This window comes from Scyliorhinus torazame, chromosome 21, assembly GCF_047496885.1.
Source record: "Scyliorhinus torazame isolate Kashiwa2021f chromosome 21, sScyTor2.1, whole genome shotgun sequence".
Lineage (NCBI taxonomy): Eukaryota > Metazoa > Chordata > Chondrichthyes > Carcharhiniformes > Scyliorhinidae > Scyliorhinus > Scyliorhinus torazame.
In genome coordinates, this window is record NC_092727.1 from 17,811,480 (window position 1) to 17,824,195 (window position 12,716).

Sequence of the window (12,716 nt, forward strand, 5' to 3'; positions counted from 1 at the left end):
GCAATAGGAAAATGACATGAGTTTTTCATGCGGCGGTGCAAACTTGATGGGCTGAAGGGCCTCTTCTGCACTGTGTTATTCTGTGATTCTGAAGAATTTGGAACTTCACAACCACCGGATACCTGTGTATTGAATTTCTCAGGAGCAAACACAGGTGGTTCTAGAAATGCTCAGCAGGTGTGAACGTCTCTAAAGACAACCTGCTTCAGGTGTGGCCCCTTAAACCGGTGATATAAAGTGGCTAGGGATGGCATAGGGACTATCAGCTACTGCTCCCAATCCTGATGGTTATCCTGTGGCTCCAGATCTGATGAAAGGGGGCAGACTGAAAGCATCACCTTGCCTGCTTTCGCCACCTGCTGTGGAGCACTGCTGTCATTTCCTGTATTTGCTTCAGATTTCCCTATCTGCTGTGCCTTGCTTTTTAAAAAAAAAAACATGTTGGATTTTATCAATGATGTGGAGATGCCGGCGTTGGACTGGGGTGAGCACAGTAAGAAGTCTTACAACACCAGGTTAAAGTCCAACAGGTTTGTTTCAAATCATTAGCTTTCAGAGCACTGATCCTTCCTCAGCCTTTGCTCGGGCTCCTTTCCTCAGATTCACCTGAGGAAGCATCAGTGCTCCGAAAGCTAGTGATTTGAAACAAACCTGTTGGACTTTAACCCGGGATTTTATCAAGGCTTGCACGCCTTCTGATTGACATCCAAAAGCAGGAAGAACATTTAGCCTATACTGCTGCTTGTGTGGCTTCAGCTGACTGGCATCAATGAAGCAATTCACTCAACAAGTCGAAAATCTGGAGTACTTTTTCCTCAACGTGTTAAGTCTCACACTCCGGCCCTCTCCAGATATTGTAAGGCAATGTCTACTGTGGAACTTTACTGTACAGCGCCAGCAGGTTAGAACCCCAGACTTTGCTGGATAACCTAATTTCAGCCAGAGTGCTGCTTGGGGACTCCAATTGCCCTTAGAGTGCATGGGCTACAGGTTTGGGGCAGAGGGCATGTGGTGTGTGTATGGTGGAGGGGGGGGGGGGGTGCAATAGGAATGGATGGCACCTCCCATGTGTGAGCAGCCTGCCAATACTCACATAGATGATAATGCCAGAAAAATGGCTACTACGTTGAGAAAGATATTGGGGTAAATTTTCTGTTCCTGCCCACTGCGGGGAAAATTCAGCGGACCAGTCCATTGACCGCGGGCGGGAATTTCTGATCTGAGGGTCGCGCAACCGGATAATCCTGCCCATTATACCTGGTTCCCTTGGAATTGTAACCCAGGATGTTTGTTTTGCGGTTGGGGTTGGAGCTGGGGAAGTGCAAAAGATTTAATGATTCCTACATGTTTTAGTTTAGCTGAATTTTCCTTTTACTCACATGGATGAAGTGAATGCTTCCAATGGAAAGCATGACCCTCTACTCTTCCATTCTTCCAAATTTAAGAACATAATCGATCTAGATTTCCAGTTTCTAGTTGTGACTGAATTTTCAAATACCACCAGCCTCCCGTAGATGGGTTAGAAATTAGGTGAAACCTTTAAATCAGGAGTGTCAGAGCAAAAAAACTTCTGTTCTTTGATGGTTCAAAGAGTGTCAGAAGTATGCCAACTATTCAGTTAAGATGCTTCCTTCTGTAAAGTTACGTTGATTAAGCAGTGATCTGGACAAATTACTGAATTATTTAACATGTCGATATTTTCTTTCCTGGAGCAAGCTTCAGTATTTCAAATATATCTGATTAGTCAGTCTCTTGGAAAAAAAACGTTACTATTTTGAATAATCTTCCAACAAAATTTGAAATCAGTTTTGAACATTAATGAACCTGATCAGGTCTGCAGTTAGCAAATACGGCACTCCATTGGATTTGTGAAAGCTTCTGATAAAGGCTCTTTTTCCTTTTCTTAAAATCGGGCTGCCAGAGGCAAACAGCAACTCGGTGAAAAGAGAGCTTTAGGCTGTGGTCCGAGCATACCTTCCTGAGACAATACGACTACTTGTGTCACTTAATCAGGGTGATTTCGCAATCTAAGGCAACCCCTTCAAGATCACTGACATGCACAGATACAGGTGGGATTTTTAAAATAAAGGTCACTTAACAGGTTGCCAATGAAGCAACAACCTGCCATTCAGTTTAAGTTGCATTAAAATATAAAAACTATTCGAGGTTTGAAAGAATAACCGTTGGGCTGATTTATCTGGGGAAGCTGCAAAATATTCAGTGAACATCTTCGAAGTTCCGCCGAAAGAAACGTTTATTAAATAGGGATTACTTTTCATGCATCATTTGGTAAATTAGAACAAGGGGTTTTCGAAGGCAGATGACTTTGCATAAAGCAGTCTGCAGTACTGTTCAATGTAATGGAGGAGGTAATATTTGGGTTCCCTCGAAATAATTAATTTAAAAAAGCATTTTGGCATAATTCAGCATTTGGGTATTTCAAAATCATCAAAATAATGGGATAAATTGCTAACTTATATAAGCCTCGGCATGAAAATGTATCCAAAATATTTATTTTTCCTTATTAATTTCAATCCTTTTTTTTTAAAGCAGCTTAGGTTTAGAGAATATATTTTTGTGCTTGGCTTAATTTAATAATGAAAAAAATTAAAACAAATTGAAATCTGAAGTACAATTACTAACCAGGTGTGAACAGGATTTGTAACAAGCTGCTTTGTCTGTGTGTGTCCCCCTCTTGTTAGAATGCGTTTCATGCAGCATCACAGAGATAGACCCAGAAATACACATGCAGGAATACAGCAAGAACCCATAAGTGTAACTAACTAGAGCAGCAGCCTTTCTGCATCCAGAGTAGGATTATTGCATTGGCGTTTGAGTTTTAAATCGGAATTTCATTTAATAACCTCACCATAAAGCATTATTAATTGCAAAGTCGTTAATTAGCATGCCTTTAAGCATTGAGTAATGAGCTGCATTTAGAATTTCTTTTAAGAAAGGATAGAATAGATCACATCTGTCCTTAACGTGTCAATAAAATGGAAGCCTTACTATTTATCCATCCCTTTCAAGGATAATGAATGGCATCTCCATCATCAGCAAACATCAGCTCTTGTACACGCCAAGTGCTTGAGGCCCGCATAGGCGTTTTCTTATACATTTTCGGCTTGCTTGTGGGAGTAATTCTATTACAGTTTGAGAACCTTTTAACCAGCATGTGGATTAAAGATCAAGGTTATTGTTTTGATCAGAGCTGGAAGAATACAGGGTGTAATGACCTCCAATTTGCATTATTGGTTGGCAAATTGGAGTATGAGCTCCCTCAATGATAGCTCATTTAGGGGGCCCATATAAGCACCTGTGTAGGCTTTGTGAGGCAGTCTTAAGTTGACTGGAATGCTAGCAGCACTGTTTGGAGCTGCCTGTGTATATAGTTATTGCAAATAAATACTGGAGTAGTGATGGTACCCCTGCCTCCTGTGGATTATTACACAGGGTTTTATTCAATTTAGAGATTTTAGTTTGACAAAAGGACCATTAGTCATACAATACATATAATAAACAAACTGTGGGATCAAATGCTTTGGAAGCTAATTAGATGACCTTCACTGGAAGCTCTGATCATACAGTGCTGTGGTCGAAAAACATCTTTGAAGATGTTTAGTGTGAGCTGTGCCTTCAGCATGATGGCAGACTAACAAAATAAAAACCATTCTTCCAACTTTGCTTCAAAATGGAGGTAAATACATTCTACAGGCATACAGAATTCTTTTATCCATTTCATTTCCGGCACCTTGTACGACAGTCAAGGAGACAGGCAGTTTTGTTCCAGGACACTACCAGTGCCGTAGGAGGTGGCCGCTAAGTGGTTCTTAATGGCAGCTCAAGCTAAGTCTTCCACAGATTCAGCCTCCTGTGAAGTACGTACCTCGCATTTGGATGTCTCCCCATCACACCAAACCTAGATTGGGACCTGCAGAATTGAATTGATGTTCTCTCGACGTGACTCAATGCACCAGCATGTGGCCATGCCTTGCTGCCCTCGCACATCAATTTGTATCACCGTTAAGGTTTTATTTTGTTGGCACCACTGCTTGCTTAACTAGCGGTTTCAGCAGATCCTGATTAATGGAGCACTCTACGAGAGGCAGCCCAGGCTGAATTTGTAAGGCTCCAACCAAAAGACTCACGATTCTGAATCCTATTATTCTCAACACAAGGACACTGAATGAATGTCCCATAAATCAAAAGCAATTTATTATGAGAAAAGTTTTTTTTTTAAAAGAAAGGTATGTTTTACCCCATCCAATCTTGGGCCAACAAAATTGAGAAGTGTTTTGTGGCTGCAAAAACAAAAAAATAAGCACTCCTCGGAGTAGGGTGCTTTGACAGTGTGATTTTCAAAAACACGAATGAATCACTGCAATCTTCAAAAACACAAAATTATCCTGTCATAACATTCTTGATCATAATGAAGTAGGTGACAAGGACAAATAAGTCAATGCATATCCTGCAGGAACTTGTAAATGATAATAAGAGAAACAGAAAAGCTGGTCAGAATTTGAAATACGAGGCAGGGTTTTCTAAAGGATGAAAGACTGAGGAGAAACGCAATGTAACAGCACTGTGCCTGTCCACAGCAAATACATAAAGAATTTATGCTGGCCAACCAAGAATTGGACGAGTACAGCAGTTTGTGTTGAAACAGCAAGGCAATCAATTCCACAAATTGCCCTCACTGATTATCATGAATATCTATTGCTTGAAGAAGCAAATCAAGGTGTTAATTCAAATCGATCTTCTGGCTGCAATTGGTCTTGGTGACATCAGAGGAGAAAATGCCAAATAACAAGAGGATCTTTTTTTTTCTGGGAAAAACTATTCTTTTTCAAATGTAGTATTTTGGTCCAATGGCAATAAGGATTTATTGGAAGATCTCAGCATTCAATCAGTAGCAGGCTATCAGAGCTTCAGGAGGTAATTATGATTGCCATGCAAACAGCTTACTCTTTCACTGAACAGGGTATCACTTTAAAAAAAAAAAATCTTGTTACTCCACAGGGAATGAAAAAGAGCATTTCAATGGTTGATGTTCCCAGGATGGCTGGCTTGATATCGCACTACACTGCAATATCTCTTTGGCGTTACCTACACTGGCTAAGGGTGGAAATGTGAATACCATGACCAAAAAAAGGTTCTAAAATAATTCTATCCTTTCTCTCAAGCTGAAAATATGCTGTGCTCAAAACGTACATCCTTCGACTTACATGCACAATCCTCATAGACACTGATGACTTTTAAGCTACCTGAATTCCCAGTGACTAACTGAAAGGATCATACAGCAAGACTTGAAGTTTTAAGACTTTTACTGTAATAAACGAACCAAAAGCAACATTATCTTTACACTACTCAGTAATCAATCTATACTTTAAACTACATGAATAATTCCCCATTTAATTTTTAAAATGAGCAAAAACCCCCTCACAGTTACACTTTACTTTGTGCCTTAAACAGATACTTCATTCTCCAAGAATCAGGCAAAGCTATTCTTAGCTCCCAATGGCTTGCTTCCTTTGGCCTTTTCCAAGAATGTAACATCTAATGACCAAATTGACTTTCAAGTGGAGGGTTTCTTCTCTCCAGCAAAACCTAGGTGATTTTGCCAGCCTCCTTCAAATCCTTGCAAACCAGGGGCGGGATTCTCCGAACCCCCGCTGGGTCGGAGAATCGCCGGGGGTCAGCGTGAATCCCGCCCCTGCCGTCCTCCTAATTCTCTGCCCCCCCCAAAAATCGGCCCAGCATGAGTCGCGCCACATGCCTCGGAGAATGGCGGGGCCCGATGCGACTCAATGGGCGCGGGGGCTGCCCACGATGGGCCGAAGTCCCGCCCGTCTGTTGCCAGTCCCGTCGGCGTAAATTGGAGTAGGTCCCTTACCGGCGGGACCTGGCGGCGTGGGCGGGCTCCGGGATTCTTGGGGGGCGTGGGGGGATCTGGCCCCAGGAGGTGCCCCCACGGTGGCCAGGCCCGCGATCGGGGCCCACCGACCCATGGGCGGGCCTGTGCCGTGGAGGCACTCTATTTTTCTGCACCAGGGGCTGTACCGGTCCGCCATTCCCGGTGCGGAAGCAAAGTCCTCTGCGCATGCGTGGGGATGATGCCAGCACGCGCCCTGTACCCCAATGCTAGAATGGCTTGGTATGGACTCTTCCCTTCTCAAACACCATCTCCATGGTCTTTGCATTCAGGTCGATTTGCCAAGTAGCTATCCAGTAGACCCCCAACTCAGTTCTATCTTGAAATTTTACAGACAGCTTTAAGGATCAATGTTTACAAAACCTCACATTTCTAGTACCTTCCCGAGACTTGGAGAATAACATTTTACACACAGGTGCCCTTTCCTTTTTCCAAGCGTGTTTTGCACCGTCATCCCAGTGAATCTATCTGGGCCTCACTGTCCCCATAGCAACCAAGCCAGAAAGGCGTATTGTTGAGCAGGATTTGCTGCAGGATATTTGAACCCCTTCACTACTCCATTTCACCTCAAATTAAACAGGCAATTCCAAAACATAATGAACTCATACTCCTTGTATGTGTAACACGCTCGAGACAAATGCACAATGAATGCTGAACTTGGAATAAACAAACAGAAACAAATTCAGAAAAAGGGTTGTTTCAATAGCAGAGGAAATTGAAGCAAGGTGAGTTCAGCACCATGGTAGGGAAGTAGCATAAGTTATGCAAAACAAATAACTTATACTGAAGGCCCATGGCTCTGTGAGAGCACGTAGAATGTTTCACAGCCTTAGAAGGTAACTGGAAGAAAATAACCAGGGAAATTATGCCGCAACAGAAGGGATGTTAAAATATTTGGAGCTAGGTGAATCTTTTCGCTTCCCTGGAGTAGAAAAGGTGTTCAAATGTTCTGCAGCAACTCCTGAACAAAGAACAAAGAAAAGTACAGCACAGGAACAGGCCCTTCTGCCATCCAAGCCCGTGCCGACCATGCTGCCCGTCTAAGCTAAAATCTTCTACACTTCCTGGGTCCGTATCCCTCTATTCCCATCCTTTTCATGTATTTGTCAAGACGCCCCCTAAATGTCAATATCGTTCCTACTTCCACCACCTCCTCTGGCAGCGGGTTTCAGGCAACCACTACCCTCTGTGTAAAAACCTTGCCTCGTACATCTCCTCTAAACCTTGCCCCTCGCACCTTAAACATATGCCCCCTAGTAATAGACCCCTCTACCATGGGAAAAAGCATCTGACGATCCACTCTGTCTGTGCCCCTCATTATTTTGTAGACCTCTATCAGGTCACCCCTGAACCTCCGTCGTTCCAGTGAGAACAAACCAAGTTTATTCAACCTCTCCTCATAGCTAATGCCCTCCATACCAGGTAACATCCCGGTAAATTTCTTCTGCACCCTCTTCAAAGCCTCCACAGCCTTCTGGTAGTGTGGCGACCAGAATTGAACACTATACTTCAAGTGTGGCCTAACTAAGGTTCTATACAGCTGCAACAGGACTTGCCAATTTTTATTCTCAATGCCCCGGCCAATGAAGGCAAGCATGCTATATGCCTTCTTGACTACCGTCTCCACCTGTGTTGCCACTTTCAATGACCTGTGGACCTGTACATCTAGATCTCTCTGACTGTCAATACTCTTGCCAATACTCTACCATTCACTGTATATTCCCTACCTGTATTAGACCTTTCAAAATGCATTACCTCACATTTGTCCGGATTAAACTCCATCTGCCATCTCACCGCCCAAGTCTCCAAACAATCTAAATCCTGCTGTATCCTCTGACAGTCCTCATCGCTATCCGCAATTCCACCAACCTTTGTGTCGTCTGCAAACTTCCTAATCAGAACAATAAGTCTTTTTGGCTTGGTTGCTATGGGGACAGTGAGGCCCAGAGAGATTTACTAGGAAGAAAGTGCAAAACACACTACTGGAAAAAGGCAGTGCCTTTCAGATGCCTCTGGATACCAAGTCTCAGGAAGGTATTCGGTAATTTTAAATTTAAACTTATCCATTTATCCTTCACGCACTCCTCAACCCAGCACCCCAAGCTTCCTTGCCCCCACCCTTTTCCGATAGTCACCAATTTGGTCCTGTAGGTTGGTCAGCTGACATCAGTGATCAGCAGGGGCACTCGAGGTGAAAGGTGATAAGGAAAGAGCAGGGAACGGGGTCCCACTGGGTTTCTCTTTCAAAGAGCCAGTACAGACAGGTTGGGCCAAACGGCCTCCTTCTACGTTATTTGAAAGGCAGTCTTTAGGTTACTTTAGAAATAATTACTGAATACATACTTTAAATAACTTTACCAACTGCTAGTAAGAGTAATTGGGACACCACAGACACGATGGATGTCTGTCAATGGGTAAATGGACAAAGATTTAATCTATATACTTAATAGTTTCTGTAATTGCTCAGTACAGGTGCTTAGAGCACGGTCCCTTTTTCAATAGTTCCCTAACGCAACCTCATCAAGGACATCAGATAGCCTTTAACACAATTGCTTTCAACCTAGTTCATATATAGTGGCACAGACTGATCTAAATGTTCTCCCAATAAAAGAAACTCGTTTAGAGATTTGTCACTTGTGAAAGAAAAGCCTCCAAAACATTGAAACCAAAAATGTTCGAAGGGATCAGATTAATTATGTGTTACTGTATGGCGCATTTCAACCCACCCTTCCAGAAATCCTTGTGCCTTCCACTTTTAGAGATTATTTGAAAAAGGAAATCAAACTGTTCTCAAAGAGAAACTGCAGGTTAGCTGGTCAGTTCCTTTATTTTAATCCCGTGAGCTATTTTCCAGTTTCTCGGTTGTTTACGGTGGTTTGATCTCATGTTTTAAGAGGGCAGGTCACCAGACACAGAATGCTTTCTTCAGATTCTGTGCTGATGTTTTATCGTTATCAGTGAGCGGGTAGACTAGGAATCCACCAGATTACGAGAATACAGCATGGAGCACATGTTTATCTTCAGCTTGGAGCATTATCTGGCCAAATTTGGGCAGATGGTGGGTTTCACGAGTTGGAATTTTGATGACGTTTGATTTACACAACAATGAAAGTCCAGCATACGTCACTTCTCAAGAAGTGAGACTAGCTGCTCTAAAATATTCTGATGTGGAGATGCTGCCGTTGGACTGGGGTGAGCACAGTAAGAAGTCTTACAACACCAGGTTAAAGTCCAACAGGTTTGTTTTAAATCACTAGCTTTCGGAGCACTGCTCCTTCCTCAGGTGAACAAAGGTGCTCATCTGAGGAAGGAGCAGTGCTCCGAAAGCTAGTGATTTGAAACAAACCTGTTGGACTTTAACCTGGTGTTGTAAGACTTCTTACTATAATATTCTGGATTTGGGACAAATTCATTCCTTGTAAACTGTTTATGAAATCATAGCATTCCAGCTTGAGGAACACAATGCAATCTCTTGCCTGTATTGAATAATTTAATTATGAGAACCTGCCTCGGTACACAATTCAGCCAAAATGACATCTCTCGCTGTAAACAGATGCAAACAGTCCCATGAACCACTTCCGTTTAAGAACAGCTGGGAGAGTGTTTTGAGGCAGCAATGCAGCAGGGAGCTGGGAGAACAATACCACTCCATTGCACTTTATGGTATCACTGTAATCCTGTAATGTCACTGACCTTTCACGTTTTACAGAATGTAATTTTCCTGAGGGATGATTTTATTCACCTTAATGGGCAACATCCAATGATCAGGTTCACTGCTTGGATATGTCAAGGGACCATTTGTGAATTATGGAATCAATTTAAAATGTCACTTAATTTAGACTGTCTGATGGATATTCCTCATTCCGACTACTCTATCATGTATTAAAACATATGGGGCGGGATTCTCCGACCCCCTGCCGGGTCGGAGAGTCGCCAGGGGGGCGGCGTGAATCCCGCCCCGCCGCCGGCTGCCAAATTCTCCGGCGCCGGTTTTCGGGCGGGGGCGGGGATTGCGCCGCGCCGGTCGGGGGCCGATGGCAGCGGCCCCCTCGGCAATTCTCCGGGCCGAGCAGCCGCCTGTTTCGGCCAGTCCCGCTGCCGTGGATTAGACATGGTCCATTCCAGCGGGACCTGGCTTGGAGGGTGGCTAGTGGGGTCCTCGGGGGGGGGGGGGGGGGATCCGGCCCCAGGGGAGGGGCCCCCATGGTGGCCTGGCCCGCGGTCGGGGCCCACCGATCTGCAGACGGGCCTGTGCCGTGGGGGCACTCTTCCCTCCGCGCCGGCCTCTGTAAGGCTCCGCGATGGCCGGCGCAGAGAAGAAACCCCCTGCGCATGCACAGGAAACACGCCAGCAGTTCTGCGCATGTGCCAGAACACCCTGCCGGTCCTGCGCATGCGGCAACTCGCGCCGGCCGGTGGAGGCCCTTCGGCGCGGCGCCAACCCCTCCAGCGTGGCCTCGCCCCCGGAAGTGCGGAGGAGTCCGTAACTTCTGGGCGGCCCAACGCCGGAGTGATTCACGCCGCTCTTTGGCGCCGGTACGGGCCGCCCCGCCAATTCCGGGAGAATCCTGGCCACAGAGATAAACCGTCCCCTTTCATTCAGGATTATTTAGGCCAGGTGCATCGATCATCAACTAATTCTGTGAGAGGTTTGTCGGGGCAGGTGCTTTAGAAACCTTTGTAGAACCCAAGAAATAGGTGCAAGAGCCGGCCATTTGGCCCCTGGAAGCCCAATCTACCATTCAATGAGATAATAGCTGGTCTTCAACCTGAACTCCTATCAACCACACTGTCGCATAATTCCCTTCTTACTCAAAAATCTTTCAATCTCAGTCTTGAACCTATTCAACATCTTTGCATCCACAGCTCCCTAGCGTAGAAAATTCCAAACCCTGAAGTAATTTCTCCTCAGCTCAGTTCTAAGTGGGCGAGCCCCCAATTTCTGGGACCAGAAATCTGAACCACCCAGTCAAGGGAAATAGCCTCCCAACATCTAGACTAAATAAGAATTTCATTCACCATGCATGCGATGCATTGGAATGAATTGTTACGCATTGAGCCTGTCACATTTTAGGCTTCTTGCCTTTCACCTTGCCCAAAGAGATAAGTGTTGGAAAGGCATATTTTTATTCAGGTAGTCGTCCTTCCCGACATTTTTTTAAAAAGCAGTTGGCAATTGCCATTCTTCTCACACAACTGAATCCAACACTTGGCGTGAAAAAAAAATGTTATTGAAACTGGGCTAGCTCCAAGGTTAAATCTTTGGGTTGACGTCTGATACTGCGACGTTTTATCAAGAGGCTTTTAGAGACCTGCTATTGTCAGGAAGACCAGCCTTCAAACTAGACAACCAACAGCAACACAATGGGTCAACACAAAAAAAAAAGAATACGTTGAGCAGAGATGAGAGGGCGATAAGACGCAAAGAGATTTTTTTTTTTTTTTAAAGTGATCCTGAATCGTAAGGCATTTTTCAGAGGATTGGGTAACCTTCCTTTGAAAGCACAAGCATGCAGCAGTCGCAAATTCTCAATCTTGTCAACACAAAACGAACAGGCGTACTGTCAGGAAATTCATTTCTGTGAGGTGACATTTCAATTTGCGCCCTGAAGCTCTGTCGGTGGGTTCAGATTAGATTCTCACAAACTGCTGCTGATATTCCAATGTACAAAAAAAAAGAGTAGCATTGAGGGCAACAAGCAAGATGGTATGTGGGTACTGTACCTTCGGTGATGGTGGGGATGGTTGTGGTAGTAGTGGTGGTTGTAGTGGGAGGTGGGATAGTAGTGGGTGCATCTAGATGGTAAAAAGGAAAAAATGAATAAAAACACAAATGAAATACACAACATTTTTCACATGAAATCACAAAAAAAAAGAAAAAAATTGGAAATAAATAACATACTAATTTATTTGGCTCGTGTGATGGCTTTTTCCAATGGGGTTCCCTCACCCCCTCCCTCAAACACGTACCACTCCTAACCATGTCAGAAACTGTGATGTAGAACAGAAATGCCACAAGCTCCATCTCCAACACTGAAGAAACGAAAGCAATCGTAACTCGCAGATAAATAAATCCCACGTGGCTTCTTAATGTGCTTCCTCGCCTTCTTCACAACTTTCCCCCAGGTATTGAAATAATTATTGTGCATTGTTAATGTCATCGGATTTAAGATGCTCTCCGCCAAAGTATAGGCTTGACATCAAAATCGTTATTGAGTGAACAATTCAATGTAGCTGAACACCTCAGTGAGTTGCGATGTTATTAGGTGGGAGATGAATTTGGCTCCTTAGAGACGTAAAGAATGCAAAAAGAATAGTGATGGAAGGCCACATTAACCGGTCTAACTACAGCAGCTTCTGAAAACATAATTCTGGACTTTGCTTTTCTTTTATCTAAAAGCAGCTCAATTTTCACCACAGTATATTCTTGGTCAAACTGTCAGCAAGTAAATGCAGAATTATTTTTAAACGGGCATTACCTCAAAGAGTGCACTAAGCAAAACTCCAGATGGGAACACGTTAATGTTTTGATGCCCATTCAACAATTTCAATAAACAAGTTCCCCCAGGCCACAATTTACAAGGGGCTGGCGAGGATCCGTGTGACGGCCAGGTAGATCGTGGGAGAGGCCCAAATTCAGGAACGTGCTGGGTGTCGAACAATTTGCGATCTAACCTGCCCTCTCCCGTTGGTGGGATCCCAAACCTGCCTAGACATGGGGCAAAGCTAATACGAGCCAATTAAGGGCAATCTCCATCGTATTAGCGAGACGGAGGCCCAATCT

At 44.2% G+C, this 12,716-nt stretch overlaps 1 protein-coding gene across 6 annotated transcripts in view; it reads right to left on the reverse strand.

Annotated features, from left to right (window-relative positions):
- The window catches only part of LOC140398212 (cell adhesion molecule 1-like), a 478,240-nt gene that overhangs the window by 47,122 nt on the left and 418,402 nt on the right, over positions 1-12,716 (reverse strand). For 4 of the 6 annotated variants that reach the window (XM_072486598.1, XM_072486599.1, XM_072486597.1 and 1 more), the window contains one exon: positions 11,657-11,728. The exons of the other annotated variants lie outside the window; for them this stretch is intronic. In XM_072486598.1, coding sequence (XP_072342699.1) covers positions 11,657-11,728 — 72 coding nt within the window. The remainder of the gene's footprint in view (positions 1-11,656; positions 11,729-12,716) is intronic. 6 annotated transcript variants of the gene reach the window in all.